Source organism: Carlito syrichta, unplaced genomic scaffold (assembly GCF_000164805.1).
Source record: "Carlito syrichta isolate Samal-C Ts95f unplaced genomic scaffold, Tarsius_syrichta-2.0.1 Scaffold311911, whole genome shotgun sequence".
In the NCBI taxonomy this organism is placed as follows: Eukaryota; Metazoa; Chordata; class Mammalia; order Primates; family Tarsiidae; genus Carlito; species Carlito syrichta.
In genome coordinates, this window is record NW_007256007.1 from 254,397 (window position 1) to 271,208 (window position 16,812).

Sequence of the window (16,812 nt, forward strand, 5' to 3'; positions counted from 1 at the left end):
AGGTCTTGCTAAGTTGCCTGGGCTGGTCTCGAACCCGCGAACTCAGGCAATCCACTCGCCTCAGCCTCCCAAAGTGCTGGGATTACAGGCTGAGCCTCCTACCCCGGTCTGTCTGTGTTCTTATTCATCAAATGAATAGCTGGACTCAGTTGAATTAGTAAGGATCCTTCTACCTCTAATTTTGTGGTTTGTAGAGTTTGATTGTAACTCCACTTCTTGAGATATTTGACAAATCAACTGAAGGATTTTCTTTTTTTTTTTGAGTTGGAGTCTCACTCTGTCCCCCAGACTGGAGTGCAGTGGCACGCTCCTGGCCACCGCAGCCTCGTCCTGCTGGACTCTGGCGATCCTTCCGCCTCAGCCTTCCAACTGAAGGATTTTAGTCAGCTATTTCACATCTAGGTGGATAACTCTTTTCTCAAGTCATCCTGTTACATCTCTAAGGACCAGGATGACCTGTAACATGCTTGTCCTTTCTCCATAGGTGACACACTGTTGCAGGCCCTGGACTTACTGCCCTTGCTCATCCAGACAGTGGAGAAAGCAGCCTCTCAAAGCACTCAGGTTCCCACAGTCACTGAAGGGGTTGCTGCAGCCTTGTTGCTCTCAAAGCTTTCAGTGACTGACTCACAGGCTGGTAAGAGTCCAGAGATGTCCAGGATGGTAGCAAACAAGAACCTCTTACAAAGTCCTTGGGAGGAGTGTCTTAATCTTTAGGATCAACTTGGCCCTTACCACACTTATCATCTGCAGGAATGAGCCTCAGGGTCACACTGGGCAATGGGCATGCAGCCAGGGAACTCTGTCATTGTCCTCCTTTACTTAGTTTCTTCGTAATTTGAGATATAGATGATGCCTAGATTAACCTGCTTTAGTTTTGGGACTTTTTGTTTCAGTTGGTTGTACATTCATGTGATACAAAATTCAAAAGGGTAAACATGAAAAGCTTCTCCTTAGCCCTGTCTTCCAGCAGCTATGCTAAATAGTATTGCCAGTTTTATGTCCAGAGATAGTCAATGCATAATTGAACATGCTGGCTACCATACTATCTGTGCCATATTATATGCTATATATATATATTATGTATCTTGGAAATGATTCCATATCAGTACAACCAAAAAGAGCTATCTCATTTTTTCAGTGACTATGTCATATTTTATGCTTTCTTTATTCCATCTCCCAGCCTCTGCAGTTGGGCAAACCTGAACTTATTCCGGTGGTTAGAAATGGAGTTCAGTGTTCCTCATGGTTTTTTGGGGGTTTTTTTTGAGTTGGAGTCTTACTCTGTCGCCCAGGCTGGAGTGCAGTGACATGCTCACGGCCACCACAGCCTCAACTTGCCTGGGCTCAGGTGATCCTTCCACCTCAGCCTTCCAAGTAGCTGGAACCACAGGTGTGTGCCACGAAGCCTGGCTAATTTTTGGATTTATTGTAGAGAATAAATACAAGTTGTCCAGGCAGGTCTTGAACCTCTGGACTCAGGTGATCCTCTTGCCTCCACCTCCCAAAGTGCTAGGATTAACAGGTGTGAGCCACTGCACCCGGCCCCTCATGTATTATTGTGTGTGCCCACTGTGGATATGCCAAGACATTCCACAGACTGGAAATCAGTTTATGTCAGTATAGAATGATTTCCTGGGCTACCTGGGAGAGGATGCTAAGATAAACATGACCTTGCTTCAGCAAATTTCAGGCTGCTTACTCTGTAGTAAGAGCAGGAAAATGCAAAAATATACCTAGTTTAAGGCAAAATGTGGCATTAGAGCAGTTTTGAGGGGAAGATTACTTTAGTTTGGGGAATGGGTATCAGGAAAGACTTCATGGAGGAAGCATTTGAACTAGGGCCCTGAAGACTGGAAAGATACCCACTCTCCTAAAAGGAACAGCCTGGTGTGAGTCCAAACAGCCCAGTCAGGGAGGGACAGAGAAAGCCACAGTGTGTAAACCTCAAGTATCCCAGCCTGGCATCTGGGGTAGGTGGAGATTTCAAATGAGAAACAGTTCACCTAGGCTCCTGTAGGCAGCAGGAAACCAGTGAACGTTTTCATACAGGAAGTGATACCAAAAGGACAGATGTTAGTTCTCAAAATGGGAAAGCAATGAGCCTCTTGCTGTAGAGAAGGGTTCATCGGCAAAGCCCACCCCAGCAGCTTTAGGTTATAGGAGATTAGCCCGAGGGGACACAGTGAGCTGCATTGTGAGGTATTCCTTTGTTTCTTGCAGAGGCCAAACTGAGCAGTGTCTGGCAACTGATTGTGGATGAGAAGAAGCAGATTTTCACTTCTGAGAAATTCCTGCTCATGGCTTCAGAGGATGGTGAGTTACTGCCCCCTTAGTTGAATTTGAGATTGGAGCCAATTCTCTCCATGAGGTCTTCAGAGAGACCTTCCCTGACTAACTAGTCTGCACTGCAAAAACCTGGACCAGAGTGATATGGCCAACAACTCAGTTGTGAGAATGAATTCATTCTTGTGGGGAGTGCAAGGCTAGGGAAATGGAACTTGGGAGATTTATGGAGACAGAGCATTAATGGTTGTGGAGTTGTGATATTAGCTGTAATTACAGCTGATTGGGTAATTGGTGCTGTCTCAGGGGTTTTCTTGTGTTAAGAGGCAGCTGAGAAACTCTGGTGGAGTGTGGCAGGCTCTAGTCTTCCACCAGGAGACACAGAAACTACTGGTTGCTCTCCTGGCAGAAAAGGAACAGTTGAGTTTTAAATGTATATTTAAAATTCTAGGTTGTATTAGGGGTGTCTGCCACTAATTGGTGATTTGAAGAATCTTTTGACTCATAAATCACAACATCCCATTAATGAGCTACAACTGTTAGTCACTTCCTGGCTTAAAAATTTTTATATTTAGCTTTTGAATAGGAAATACTTTTATGCAAAGATAAAAGATACAAGAGGTTCTACACTGAAAATTATACTTTGATCTCTAGCTACCCAGTTCCCTTGGGTATATATATAGAGCCAGTTTTATCAGCTTCTTCTATATCCTTAATATTATATGAGTAAATATCTTTTATATGTTCTCCACCTTTTTTGCAAATGTTAGTGTGTCTACTATACACATTGTGTTTTCTAGACTGGAAATCAGTCCGTGTCAGTATATAATGAGTTTCCTTATTCTTTTTTAAAACTCCATAGTAATTTTTTTTGTTTGTTTTTTTGTTTTTTGTTTTTTATTTTTGAGTTGGAGTCTCACTCTGTTGCCCAGACTGGAGTGCAGTGGCCACTCCCGGCCACTGCAGCCTCAACCTGCTGGGCTCCGGCGATCCTTCCGCCTCAGCCTTCCAAGTAGCCAGAATTACAGGCATGCACTACCACGCCCGGCTGATTTTTTGATTTATTGTAGAGATGAGGTCTCGCTGCCCAGGCGGGTCTCGAACCCGCGGGCTCAGGCAATCCACTCACCTCAGCCTCCCAAAGGCGTGGGATTACAGGCTGAGCCACCGAGCCCGGCTCCATAGTAATTTTTAACTATTAAAAAAATATGTACTTTTCTTATTTCAAAATACATGTGTTCATAATAAGCAAAAAAGAAGGAAATAAAAACAAGCTGTAATTTCAAATTCATTGACCTTTACATTTTGGTGTCAGTTTTCCAGTTAATTCCAGTTCTTTCTGGGGAGTTGTACACACCTATTTTAAAAACACTGCCACCGTTTCTCGCCCTTCTAGCCCTGTGTACTGTGTTGCATCTGACAGAGAGACTTTTCCTTGACCACTCGCACAGATTTACTGGCAACAAAGTTCAGTACGTGAAGCTTACTTACCTTTTCCCTTGGGCCAAATGAGGTGAACCCTGGTGGAACCTAAGAAACAGGGTGTGTGGGAGGAAGAGGGTTGGCTTCAGAAAGCCTTGCTCCTAGCTTTCTCTCAGGCCTGTCTGTCTTTGTGCTTGCAGGCAGTACCACCGGGCTCTGGTGGCAGTGCTCCTGAGCCGCACCTGGCATGTCCGCAGGCAGGCTCAGCAGACAGTTCGGAAGCTGCTGTCCTCTCTTGGGGGCTTTAAGCTGGCGCATGGACTCCTGGAGGAGCTGAAGATTGTCCTCAGTTCTCACAAGGTGAGGGCATCTGGACTCTAGGACTGGGGCTTTTGGATCCACTTAGTTATCCTTGCTTGTGATATGGGATTTTGGCTGGGCTACTCCTAGGCCGTTCTCTTTTTTTTTTTGAGTTGGAGTCTCACTCTGTCGCCCAGACTGGAGTGCAGTGGCCACTCCCGGCCACCGCAGCCTCGACCTGCTGGGCTCCGGTGATCCTTCCGCCTCAGCCTTTTGAGTAGCTGGAATTACAGGCGTGCACTACCATGCCCGGCTAATTTTTTTGATTTATTGTAGAGATGAGGTCTCGCCTGCCCAGACGGGTCTCGAACCCACAGGCTCAGGCAATCCACTCACCTCAGCCTCCCAAAGGTGCGGGATTATAGGCTGAGCCACCGAGCCTGGCTGGCCGTTCTCTTTTACTTAGACTTTGTGATGCCAGAGTCTTCTGCCCTGCTCTCGAGCTCTGGTAACATCTTTCATATGATTATTTTTCCTTTTCAGAGACTTTTTTTTCTTCCCATGCCTTTTGATATGTAGCTCAACTTCATCATCCTTGAGTAATTGAATAGCATTTCATTTTTTAAAGCATTTCATAATTTTTATAGCATTTTTTACCCACTTTTCCTTTTGATTTTTCACAGTACCTTTCAAAGGCAGATAGGGTAGAGCTTATTGTCCTTATTTCATAGGAGTTGTCCGCAGTTCCGTGAGCTGAAACGACTTGCATAGGGTCTCTCAGCCAGTGGGTGGAAGATCCCCAAAGACCTGGCTATTTATTTAATTTGCGTGAATCACACATAAGACTTAAAGCTCATAGGCTTTTTAGGTACAAAGTCATAGGTGGTTACTTCTACTGGGCACATCTCACAGCCAGTGGGTCTCAATGCGGGGAGCTGGGTATCTGTCTTCACCACCAGCTAGGAGTCCAGAGAACAACATGAACGAGAGGCTGCTGTGTTTGTGGTGTCTTTGACTCCCATGTTTCAAACCTGCACAGGACTCTGAGCGGTGGGGGTCTTATGTGTTGTCTCTACACAGGTGCTGCCTTTAGAGGCTCTGGTGACCGACGCTGGGGAGGTGACTGAGGCAGGCAAGGCCTATGTCCCTCCTCGGGTCCTGCAGGAGGCTCTGTGTGTCATCTCTGGGGTGCCAGGGTTCAAGGGTGATGTCACCGACACTGAACAGCTGGCCCAAGAGATGCTGATCATCTCCCACCACCCATCCTTAGGTCTGTGTGTAGCGGGTATGGAAGAGGTGGGGGCTTTGTTGGGTAGGGTAAGAACAGGCTGGACAGAAGGCCTCAAAGAACTCCCTCCCCTTCAGTGGCAGTGCAGTCTGGACTCTGGCCAGCACTTCTCACCAGGATGAAGATTGATCCTGAAGCCTTTATCACCAGGCACCTGGATCAGATCATTCCCAGGATCACCACACAGGGTCCCCTGAACCAGGTGATTGGCATGTGAGCTGGTCTGGCTTGGGACGGCAGGGTTGCTGGGAGGGCTTTCCTGTCACAGGGTGTAGGAAGGGAGGATTTAAAGAAATGAAGTTGTGATGAAAGGTGGACTTGGACCCTTGGTTGCAAGTGACAGAAATGTAAACTGGTTTAAGCACCAAAAAAGGGAACTTGCCTCATTTACCCACAAAGTTCAAGGATGTGATTGACTTTGACTGGTACTAATTCCAGGGGCTCAGATGTTCCCTTAGGACCTTGTAGGTGGTGTCTCTCTTATCCTGTTGGATGCATTGTGTCTCTTGTCTGTGCTTTCCATGATATGGACTCTGTTCTTAGTTTTTTTTTTTCTTCTAGTAGCAAAAGAGCTGCTAGCGTTCCAGGTTTAAGCCTTGTCTTTCAATAAGCTCCAGTGAAAAAAGCTTGCATTTTTCAATAATGTCAACAGGCATGGCCTCTCTGCCCCTTGTTGACCTAACTCAGGTCCCGTGTTCCTCCCTGAGCCCATCTTTCTGGTTTGGGTCATGCCTACCTCTGGAGAGGATGAGGGCAGCTCTTCCATGGAGATTGAGAATTGAGGGAGTGTGTCCCTCTAAATCAGGATGCTATTATCAGATAAAGGGGTAAATGCTTGCCAAGTAAGGCAGATACAAACTCCAGCTGGCTACTCTGGTGGGCAGAGCTCATGAAGAAGGGAAGTCAGTGCTGGGGGCATTTAGGTTAGGTAGAACCCCTTCTCCAGTGCCAGCCTTGGCACATACTGACTATGATTTTGTCTGGCAGTCCTCCATGAATGCCATGGGCTCCCTTTCCATTTTGTCCCCGGACCGGGTCCTTCCACAGCTCATCAGCACCATCACTGCCTCTGTGCAGAACCCTGCGCTGCGCCTAGTGACACGGGAGGAGTTTGCCATTATGCAGACCCCTGCCGGGGAGCTGTACGACAAATCAATCATCCAGAGGTGAGGCCTTTCTCATGGGCTCGGTTACCTTTCCTCCCCAAGACATACTCTTCTTGCTTGTAGGAAGGAGACAATGGCTCCTGTGAGGAACAAATGAAACAATCCATCCATTCATTGGACTAGCACCTGCCATGTTCTGGCCATGGTGCTTAGGTCCTTGATACCAGAATGTATCGAGTATCTGGCACTTTGCTGGTTCAGAGTACTTAACAGCTAGCTGGAATTTTATGGCTGGCAGGAGACTGAAGGGTCTGGCAGTGCATTTCAAGTGGCTGATCACCGGCTCTGGTGTTTCAGTGCCCAGAAGGACAGCATAAAAAAGGCCAACATGAAGCGAGAGAACAAAGCTTACTCCTTCAAAGAACAGATCATTGAGCTGGAGCTGAAGGAGGTGAGTAAAGGGGGGCATCTCATAGGAGGTGACTGCGCCCCAGGCTGGTAGCTTTTTCTGTTGCACATATGCTGTTCCTTTGGATCATCCTGAGGCTGATGGCACACTCCTCTGTTCCCCTCAACCGGTGCCTGGTTCACCATCTACACTCTGTATTGATTCTTTTTCCATAGCTTACTCCACCCTCAACTCAGTGAAAATGAGTTTCCTTGCTGGGTGCTGGCAGCAGTTTATATGTTTCCTCCACTAAGTGGTGACGCTTGATTCCATGTCTTTCACCTCAACTCCTCAAAGGCTGGGTCCTATCTTTACTCCTGATAGCAGGCATAGCACCTGGTACACTGGGGCCTCTGGGGAATTAATCCTGTTTCTATTGTTATATTTGCCTTTGGTTAGAACTGGTTCTGATGGAAGCAGAGCACAGAGGACTCTTTCCTGTCTCAGCCTTGGCTCTTCTTTCTGTCTTTTTGAGGTTGGGTCCTTCTTGTCTCAGCCCACACATGTCCTTCTCAGGGAGGTGGCCAGCCTGTCCACTCTATCTAAAGTAGATCCCAGCCGGGCTCGGTGGCTCAGCCTGTAATCCCAGCACTTTGGGAGGCCGAGGTGAGTGGATTGCCTGAGCCCACGGGTTTGAGATCCGCCTGGGCAACTTGGCGAGACCTCATCTCTACAATAAATCAAAAAATCAGCTGGGCGTGGAAGTGCACACCTGTAATTCCGGCTACTCGGAAGGCTGAGGCGGAAGGATCACCGGAGCCCAGCAGGTCGAGACTGCGGTGGCCGGGAGCGGCCACTGCACTCCAGACTGGGTGACAGAGTGAGACTCCAACTAAAAAATAATAATAATAATAATAAAAAATAAAGTAGATCCCTCCCTCTTCCTAGTTACTATGCATCATATTTGTTTTTTCCCCCGAACATTTGTCATGATCTGAAATCGTCTTATTTATGTACTTGCTTGTTTATTGTTTATCTTCACCTGCTAGATTGTGAGCTCTGTGAGGGCAGGGTCTTTATCTTGTTCCCCACGACATTCCTAGTGTCTGGAACAGTGCCTGGCACAGTGCAGGTGCTTGATGAATACTTGCTGAATGAGTGAGTGATTTCTCAGGCTACTGTAGCAGGCCTTCAGGCTTCAGCTCATCATGTGGGAGAGTTTCTGTAGGGAGGGTTTGAGGAGGGGGGAGGCTAACATTTTGATTCTGAAGCCATGTAGCTACTGGAATACCCTTTGAGTACACTGAGGAAACTTTTATTTCTCTAACATATAAAATACCCTCTATGCCTTTGTCAGTAGAGAATCCAGTAAAAAAAATTGCTCCTCTACTGCTGTCACTGTTCTATAGAAACCGGGTGGCTATGGACTTTATGGGAGGTGGCAGGGGGTGGGGTGAGAGGGACATGGTAGCTTTGGGGGTCCAAGCCACAGACCAAGAGTGGGCATGGTGTTGTTTGTGTGGAAGCAAGCTTGCCTTCTTCTAGTGGGGTGAGAGGTCTGTTTCCTGGAGATGGAATTGGTGGGTTTGCCCATCCCTTCAGGAGATAAAGAAGAAAAAAGGCATAAAAGAAGAGGTGCAGCTGACCAGCAAGCAGAAGGAGATGCTTCAGGCCCAGCTGGACAGGGAGGCACAGATCCGGAGGCGGCTACAGGAGGTATGTGACTGCTGCCACCACATGCCCATGCTGGAAGAATGCTGGGTGGCCTGGGCCTGCTCCTTGCTGTCCAGAGCAAGACCCTGCTGACCTGCCTCCTGGGTGACTCTACTTGCAGCTGGATGGAGAGCTGGAGGCAGCGCTGGGACTGCTGGACTCCATCCTGGCCAAGAACCCATCTGGCCTGACCCAGTACATTCCTGTTTTGGTTGACTCTTTCCTGCCTTTGCTGAAATCTCCCTTGGCTGCTCCCAGGATCAAGAATCCCTTTCTGTCCTTGGCTGCCTGTGTCATGCCTCCCAGGCTAAAGACTTTGGGTTAGTCCTTGTTTGTTGTCTGTGAGGATGACCCAGCGGGTGGGCAGGGATGCCCCTGAGTGCTTGCGGAAAAGTATGGGGTAAACTCAGCTGCTGAATTTTGTTTCCATATGGAAGCAGCCTTAAGAATGTCAAACTGGATATGCTTAGGAGAGATACAGTGCTTCCTCTTCTCCCCTGTTTGACATCTTCTGTGCCTTCACTCCAAGGACATAGTTTAAGATGCTAGTCAGTGTCTGATCTTGAAGTTTGGTGGCAGTAGAGCTAGTTTGGTGCCAGTCAGTGAGACCACAGCTCCTGAGCAGCCACTTGTCAGTAGTGATCAGAGAGGTCTCTGTGACCTTCAGTTTTCTGTTGGCTCTGGAGAAACAAAGACTAGGAATTATTGGTAACCTTACTTTTGTGGGTTACTTAATGACCTTAAGCAGATTTCTTTCCTAGCCTAGGATATGTTCCCGTGGGTGAGACTGGGATGTTGAAACTATTCTGAGTGGAAAAGGCATTTGGTGCATATGGAACCTGCCAGAAGTGTTACCTGGCTGGCTGAGCTTGTTTTGTATAAGATGGAGGTATAAAAAGGTACAAGAAGCATAAAGGCACTGGGTCACTTGACTGTGCCTGGGCCAGATCTCACATCTCTTTGAGTCATCCCCTGCTGGGTCTTTTCTCTTTAACACAGGCACTTTGGTGAGCCACCTGACATTGCGCCTGCTGAAGCCAGAGTGTGCTCTGGATAAGTCCTGGTGCCAGGAAGAGCTATCGGTGGCTGTGAAGAGGGCAGTGACGCTACTGCACACCCACACCATCATTAACAGGGTGGGCAAGGGGGAGCCAGGTAAGGGCTGGACTAGGATCAAGGGCACAAGGTGGTACGAGCAGTGTGGGGAATGCCTTGTGAGTCACCGTGTCACCAGGGCTTCCTGAGCCTGGGGTTTTGGTTTCCACATATGAAAAAAGGAGGTTGGACACGGGATTCTATGAGTCATTGTGACCCCAGCTGAAGGTTTACTTCTTGTTATTGGCACCCCCTTCTCTGTTTTAATTCTCATATCCTGGAACTGGGCAGTGTTTGGGTAGAAGCAGAATTGATTTTAGAACCGAGCTACCAGTTGTGGTCCTGCTGTCCCTGTCGTCATGCCATGTACTTCCAGATGTCAAAAGGTGTACATTTAGGTGTAAAAGCCCTTCCTTTGCCCACCTGCCCTGAATATGGAAACAGGCAGCAGAGGCCCAGGACCCCATCCTGCCTGCAGGATCCCATCTGCTTCTTGCTCTCACAGATGCTGCACCCTTGTCTGCACCAGCCTTCTTCTTAGTCTTCCCATTTCTGAAGATGGTGCTGACCGAGATGCCCCATCACAGTGAGGAGGAGGAAGAGCGAATGGCCCAGATTCTTCAGATCCTCACCGTCCATGCCCAGCTGAGGGCCTCCCCCAGCAACCCATCTGGGCGTGTGGATGAGGTTGGCAAGGGAGCTCTGTTCTCCCCTTGGTTTGAAGGGGATCGGGGAGGCAAGGGCTTTGGACACTTCCTGTCTCATGACAGTTCATGTCTCTGTTGCCCAGGCTAGAGTGCAATGACATGCTCACGGTCACCACAGCCTCGACCCGCTGGGTTCAGACTATCCTTCCACCTCAGCCTTCCAAGTAGCTGGAACTACAGGCATTTGCCACCACACCTGGCTAATTTTTTGATTTATTGTAGAGATGAGGTCTCGCCAAGGCACCCAGGTTGGTCTTGAACCCATGGGTTCAGGCAATCCTCACCTCAGCCTCCCAAAGTGCTGGGATTATAGGCATGAGCCATCGCGCTCAGCCCATGCTTTATTTATCTTTTCCTGTTTTGAGCAGCACTGTGCTGTGCCCTGTTGTATGTATATGCTCCTGGCACACCCTGTGTGAGCGTTTCTTCAGGTCAGATATGTTGGACATGGAGTTGTTAGGTTATGTGGCAAATTCTGAGCTATACTGTCACTAAGAGTCTTCTTTTCTCAAAACCTAATGCAACTCAGATAGTATTAATGTTGCCAATGATGGATGAAAGACTGATAGCTTGTTTTATTTTGCATTTCTTTGCTTACTTGTTTGCAACTTTTTGCGTGTCCCTTCATATGTTTATGGTCCATCTGGATTTCATATTCTGAATTTCAGGCAAGTTTTAGAATTTATCTATTTTTAGTCCCTGAAGATCACGGTTGGCTGGTTAGCGCCTGTGGACTTAGTTGTAAACCTAATGAGGTTTCTACACTAGAGTCATTGTATGATCCAGAATGTTCCCCTGTGAGTGGGAGGATATCATCTTATTGGCTGCCAGTCTTGGTTACAGACCTTCCCCTCACCTTCACTTTGACTTATCAGCTAATTCTCTCCTAGAACGGCCCAGAATTGCTGCCTCGTGTGGCCATGCTGCGTCTTCTGACTTGGGTGATTGGGACAGGCTCACCCTGCTTACAGGTGACTTGGTTTTCAGTTGGCTATTGCTGTCACTCAGTTTGTGACTCTGACCTCGGGTCTCAGTGTACAACATTAAGTTCTAGTTCACTCTTAGCCCTCACTTTTGAACTTTTACAGAAGGGCTGCTTTTGAGAGGTGGCCTGACCTCAGCTAGTGAGGGCTTTTGCTCGGGTCCTGCCTTTGAAGCTGGGGTCTTAGCCCTAGTAGTTCCGTGGGGGTGGGCATTCCCTCTCTGGGCCCTTCAACCCATTACCTGGCCCCATAATAGTAAATGATTTGCTTAACTGAGCTCAGTGGATTGATTTCCTCCTTAGGTTCTGGCTTCAGACACCCTGACCACCCTGTGTGCCAGCAGCAGTGGCAAGGATGGTTGTGCCTTCGCAGAGCAGGAGGAAGTAGATGTGTTGCTCTGTGCCTTGCAGTCCCCATGTGCTAGTGTGCGGGAGACTGCACTTCGGGTATGTGCTCACTCCCTTGCAGGGCCACCGCTGTGTCTGTCCCTTTTCACTCTGTGCAAGTTCAAACTGCATGATGGGCATTAGATTGTCCCTCACCTGATGGGAGGTTCTAGAGGCAAAGAGAAGAGATCACAGGGGTAGATTGGGGTCTTTCTGAGAATCAGAAGACTAAGTAGTTGGGACATATCACTGTTAGCCTTTTTCTTTTCCTTGGAATACTTCTAATTTTTTTTTTTTTTGAGTTGGAGTCTCACTCTGTTGCCCAGACTGGAGTGCAGTGGCCGCTCCCGGCCACCGCAGCCTCGACCTGCTGGGCTCTGGCGATCCTTCCGCCTCAGCCTTCCGAGTAGCCGGAATTACAGGCATGCGCTACCACGCCCAGCTGATTTTTGATTTATTGTAGAGATGAGGTCTCGCCAAGTTGCCCAGGTGGGTCTCGAACCCGCGGGCTCAGGCAATCCATTCACCTCAGCCTCCCAAAGGCGCGGGATTACAGGCTGAGCCACCGAGCCCGGCTGGGTCTTAGTATTTTTACAGACAGACCTAACTCACAGGATTTTTCATTTCAAAGTCCATTACCATGTATTTTGACTTATCTTGGTGACCTTCAGACCAAAAACTAAATCCCCTTGGAGTGGGTCCTAAATGCAGATCTGTAGCCTCCTGCTATCAATATGTAATAGAGTTTTCACTGGCACTTGGTAAAATGGAAAAATGATGGCAGTATGGTAAATTTTTCTTAAAGATTATTTCACCAAAGGGAATGTACTTTTTCTGAGTTTTTATCTTGTTTTATTTATTTCTAGTTTTAGTTTATTTATTTAAAATAATTCTACTACCTCACCCCATTATTTCACAAAAGAAAAGCCATTTGAGGAGAATGAGCAGACAGTGGGTTGAGCTGATTCACAGCAGTCCCTAGACCTGTGCTCTCCAATGGAACTTTATTCAGTGATGGAAATGTTTAATGTCTGTGCTGTCAAGTGCAGTAGCCACTAGCCATGTATGGCTATTGAGCAATTGAAATGTGGCTAGTACAATTGAGGGACTTACTTAATAGTTAATTTTAATTGAATTAACTTCAGCCAAATGTAGCTAGTAGCTACATCTTGTACAGTGCAGCCTAGAGGGAGGTGAGGAGGCAGGTTAGTGGTTCTTCTGAAATATTGTCCTCTCACTGTCCCATCCCACTCCCTCCCAGGGGCTGATGGAGCTCCATGTGGTATTGCCAGCACCTGATACTGATGAGAAGAATGGCTTGAACCTTCTGCGGAGGCTCTGGGTGGTCAAGTTTGATAAGGAGGAGGAAATCCGGAAGCTGGCTGAGAGGTGAGAGCCAGTGGAAGGTTGTTTTCTCCTACTCTGTCCTCTCTCTCCTCAGGAAATAGCAGAACCCTGTGTGCTCAGCGTACAGTGAGAAGGGCTGGGTGATTGGGGTTGGCAGGGTAGGTGCTGCAGATCCTTATTTGAGCAGCCCCTGCCTTTGGTCTGCTACAGGCTTTGGTCAGTGATGGGCCTAGATCTGCAGCCAGACCTCTGCTCCTTGCTGATCGACGATGTGATCTATCACGAGGCAGCTGTAAGGCAAGCAGGAGCTGAAGCCCTCTCCCAAGCTGTGGCATGTTACCAACGGCAGGCAGCAGAGGTTATGGGCAGGCTCATGGAGATTTACCAGGAAAAGCTCTACGTGAGTGACCTGCACAGCCCTGATGTGGTCTGGGTGGTGTCTGGTTGGGTTGGACTCTGTTTAGCCCCACACTGCTCCAGATAAGAGTCTTAGGGTCATGGTGGTTCAGGTGACTGTGACTGGTTTCCTGCCTCAGTCCTGGTGCCTGGGCCATTGGTCTGTCCATTGCAGAGTATTTATCAACTTGTTCATTGCAGCGGCCACCTCCAGTGCTGGATGCTTTGGGACGAGTTATTTCAGAATCTCCTCCAGATCAGTGGGAAGCCAGGTATAGCAGCTATTCTAATTTTGTTCCATTCTGAACTTTTCGAGTTGCTGCAGGTTGGCTTGGCTGGGGTGGGTGCTTTGAGGAGGCAGTGTGGGATAGATAATGGTACTGTGAAAGCAGAGAGCAAGACTTCTCCCAATGTCGGAGATCTGAGTTCAAGTGCTGGCTCTTATGCTAGCTGTATGACCTTGAGCATGTTCTGCTTTTCTCCTTTTCTGTTTTTTCGTATGTATGAAGGGCAGAACCTGCCTACTAGTCTTTTCCCACAGAGCCTGTGATTCACAATTGGAGAGTTAGCAGATGTCTTGGAGTGAATGTGACCTTGGAAGATGCTTACCTCTCACAGAGCAGGCGCAGAACAAAAAGGGTGTTAGTTTTCTGAATGGCCCTGGCCTTCTCTACTCCTGACCTTATGTATTAATGTGGACTGGTGTGGGTCAATCTTGGTTTATTTCTTTTTAATTCCAGACCCTCAGCCAGAGATAGGACATAAATTATTTGCCCTGGGGACCTTCTTACTGCTGTATAGATGAAAAGAGTAATACTACTTTACCTTTATAGAATGTCTTCACTTCCAAGTGCCTTTACATCTGATTCCTTTACCTCTTTCTTTTTACAATCTGCCTTAGAGGTAGAGGGGTGAGCATTGCATTCACATTCCCCTCTGCTGAATCTGAAGGAGGTAAACTCAGGGCAGATGGCCGGTCTCTGTTTAACAAGTAGGTTGTTCCAGAACATTGGGTAGATCATCGGGTGAGCCCTGGGCATTAGTCTTGGTACTGTGCTTGGCCCTTGAAGCAGTGTTTGCTGTGGGCAAGCTCCTTCGCCTTGGTGTGCGCTGACATAGGTTCTATCCTCAGAGAAGGGCCCCAGCTGGCCCTCACCCTTGACGTGCTTACAATTCTTTCCCAGGTGTGGCTTGGCCTTGGCCCTGAACAAGCTCTCTCAGTATTTGGATAGCTCTCAGGTGAAGCCGCTTTTTCAGTTTTTTGTCCCTGATGCCCTTAATGACCGACACTCAGATGTCCGGAAGTACATGTTAGATGCAGCCCTTGCGACACTCAACACCCATGGGAAGGTAAGAGGATCTCAGCCAGTTGAGGAGGCAGGGCTGGGCCAAGGCAAGAAGTGAAAATAAGCAGTGAACAGAGATGTAGAATGCCAGGAATCCTGGCAGGGCACTAGCTCTTGGAGAGACATGGCATTTATATTTCTTTTGAACCAAGAAGACCCTGATAGGATGTCTAATTCTTGTAAGTCTGCAGTCATGCTTAAAAACTGGGAGACCTGCTGGCATTGCTGGCTGGCTTGTTAGGATGTCTGTCCCAGAGCCAGACTTGGGCTTTGTCCTTTGGCAGAGACTCTTATCTCCAGATCCAGCCTATAGAGTTGACCTGAGGCTCTGGGGGGTTTGGCTTTATAGGAGAATGTCAACTCACTGCTGCCAGTGTTTGAGGAGTTCCTGAAGAATGCGCCCAACGATGCCAGCTATGATGCTGTGCGGCAGAGTGTGGTGGTCTTGATGGGCTCTTTGGCCAAGCACCTGGACAAGAGTGACCCCAAAGTGAAGCCCATTGTTGCCAAGCTCATCGCTGCCCTCTCCACCCCCTCCCAGCAGGTACCTGCTTTCTGGCCCTGGACCCACAAGCCAATTGGGGAATTGAGACTTCACTGTGAATAGGTAGTGGGATGCTAGGGGCCAAGCTGGGTGATAAGGGTCCAGAAAGCTCCATTCTTTGCTAGGATTTATCTCCTCCCAGGGGAGAGCCTGGTTCATTAAGAACACCTGAAGAGGGAGTTTCCTTGTTACTTTACTCTAATAGACCTTCTAAGTATTTTCATTTTTTCTTCTACTCAATTTACTAATCTTGCACTGGAGTTATTAAAGATTAAAGAAAAAAAAAGGCTCCCTCTTATGTCAAGCCTTTTCCTGGCCCTCTCCATGTGTTAGTTATATGTTGCAGGTGCCTTTTAATGCAGCCTCTAAATCACAGTGCAAAGGAATTTATTTTCTTTTTTGAAAAACATACATTTACTTTTTTTATGGTTTGCATTTTGGGCCAACCAGAGTATACTCATAAAATACACTGTTTGGCTGGGCAGGATGGCTCATGTTAAAATTCCAGCACTTTCAGAGGCCATGGTGGAAGGATCACTTGAGTAACAGACTGGTAACATTTTTTGTGAGACTTTTTCTCTACAAAAGATTAAAAAATCAGCTAGACCTGGTGGCACATACCTATAGTCCTAGCTACTCAGGAGGCTGAAGTGGGAGGGATCGCTTGAGTCCTAGCTATTCAGGAGGCTGAGGTGGGAGGAGCACTTGAGCTCAGACCATTTTTTAAAAAAATGTGTATTTAATTAATTAATTAATTAATTTATTGAGTTAAGTCTCACTCTGTCACCCAGGCTGGAGTGCAGTGGCATGCTCATGGCTACCACAGCCTTAACTTGATGGGCTCAAGTGATCCTTCTACCTCAACCTTCCAAGTAGCTGGAACTATAGGCATGCCCTACCACACTTGGCTAATTTTTTTATTTATTGTAGAGACAAGGTCTCGCCAAGTTGCCCAGACTGGTCTCAAACCCCTGGGCTCAGACAATCCTCTCACCTTGGCCTCCCAAAGTGCTGGGATTACAGTCTTGAGCTGCCGTGACTGGCCAAAATGTATATTTTAAATACACAGTTTAAAACATGTTTTCAAATTGGGCCAAATAAGGTGTCAGAAAACCTGACCTGCAGAAGAGTCTTACTTGGGTACCTGGAAACATGGCACTTTGCTGCTCTGGAGTTGAACTTAATGAGCTGTGGCTGGAAGACAGGTTTTTTGTTTTGTTTCGTTTTGTTTTTAGTTGGAGGCTTTGTCACACAGGCAGTGCAGTGGCATGCTCACAGACGTTGCAATCTTGACTTGCTGGGCTCAGGCGATTCTTCCACCTCAGCCTTCCAAGTAGCTGGAACTATGGGCAAGCACCACCAAACTCTGCTTATTTTTATTTTATTTTATTTTTTTTGAGTTGGAGTCTCACTCTGTCGCCTAGACTGGAGTGCAGTGGCTGCTCTCCACCGCAGCCTCGACCTGCTGGGCTCTGGCGATCCTTCCACCTCAGCCTTCCAAGTAG

General features: G+C 47.6%; 1 protein-coding gene across 1 annotated transcript in view; it reads left to right on the plus strand.

The window, feature by feature from the left end:
* The window catches only part of GCN1 (GCN1, eIF2 alpha kinase activator homolog), a 71,152-nt gene that overhangs the window by 23,102 nt on the left and 31,238 nt on the right, over window positions 1-16,812 (plus strand). The window contains exons 15-33 of the mRNA XM_008069299.1: window positions 485-637; window positions 2,224-2,316; window positions 3,683-3,758; window positions 3,909-4,068; window positions 5,089-5,278; window positions 5,374-5,498; window positions 6,284-6,462; window positions 6,760-6,853; window positions 8,393-8,506; window positions 8,625-8,823; window positions 9,503-9,658; window positions 10,104-10,285; window positions 11,196-11,276; window positions 11,591-11,734; window positions 12,936-13,063; window positions 13,232-13,421; window positions 13,619-13,689; window positions 14,602-14,767; window positions 15,113-15,307. Coding sequence (XP_008067490.1) covers window positions 485-637; window positions 2,224-2,316; window positions 3,683-3,758; window positions 3,909-4,068; window positions 5,089-5,278; window positions 5,374-5,498; window positions 6,284-6,462; window positions 6,760-6,853; window positions 8,393-8,506; window positions 8,625-8,823; window positions 9,503-9,658; window positions 10,104-10,285; window positions 11,196-11,276; window positions 11,591-11,734; window positions 12,936-13,063; window positions 13,232-13,421; window positions 13,619-13,689; window positions 14,602-14,767; window positions 15,113-15,307 — 2,696 coding nt within the window. The remainder of the gene's footprint in view (window positions 1-484; window positions 638-2,223; window positions 2,317-3,682; window positions 3,759-3,908; window positions 4,069-5,088; window positions 5,279-5,373; window positions 5,499-6,283; window positions 6,463-6,759; window positions 6,854-8,392; window positions 8,507-8,624; window positions 8,824-9,502; window positions 9,659-10,103; window positions 10,286-11,195; window positions 11,277-11,590; window positions 11,735-12,935; window positions 13,064-13,231; window positions 13,422-13,618; window positions 13,690-14,601; window positions 14,768-15,112; window positions 15,308-16,812) is intronic.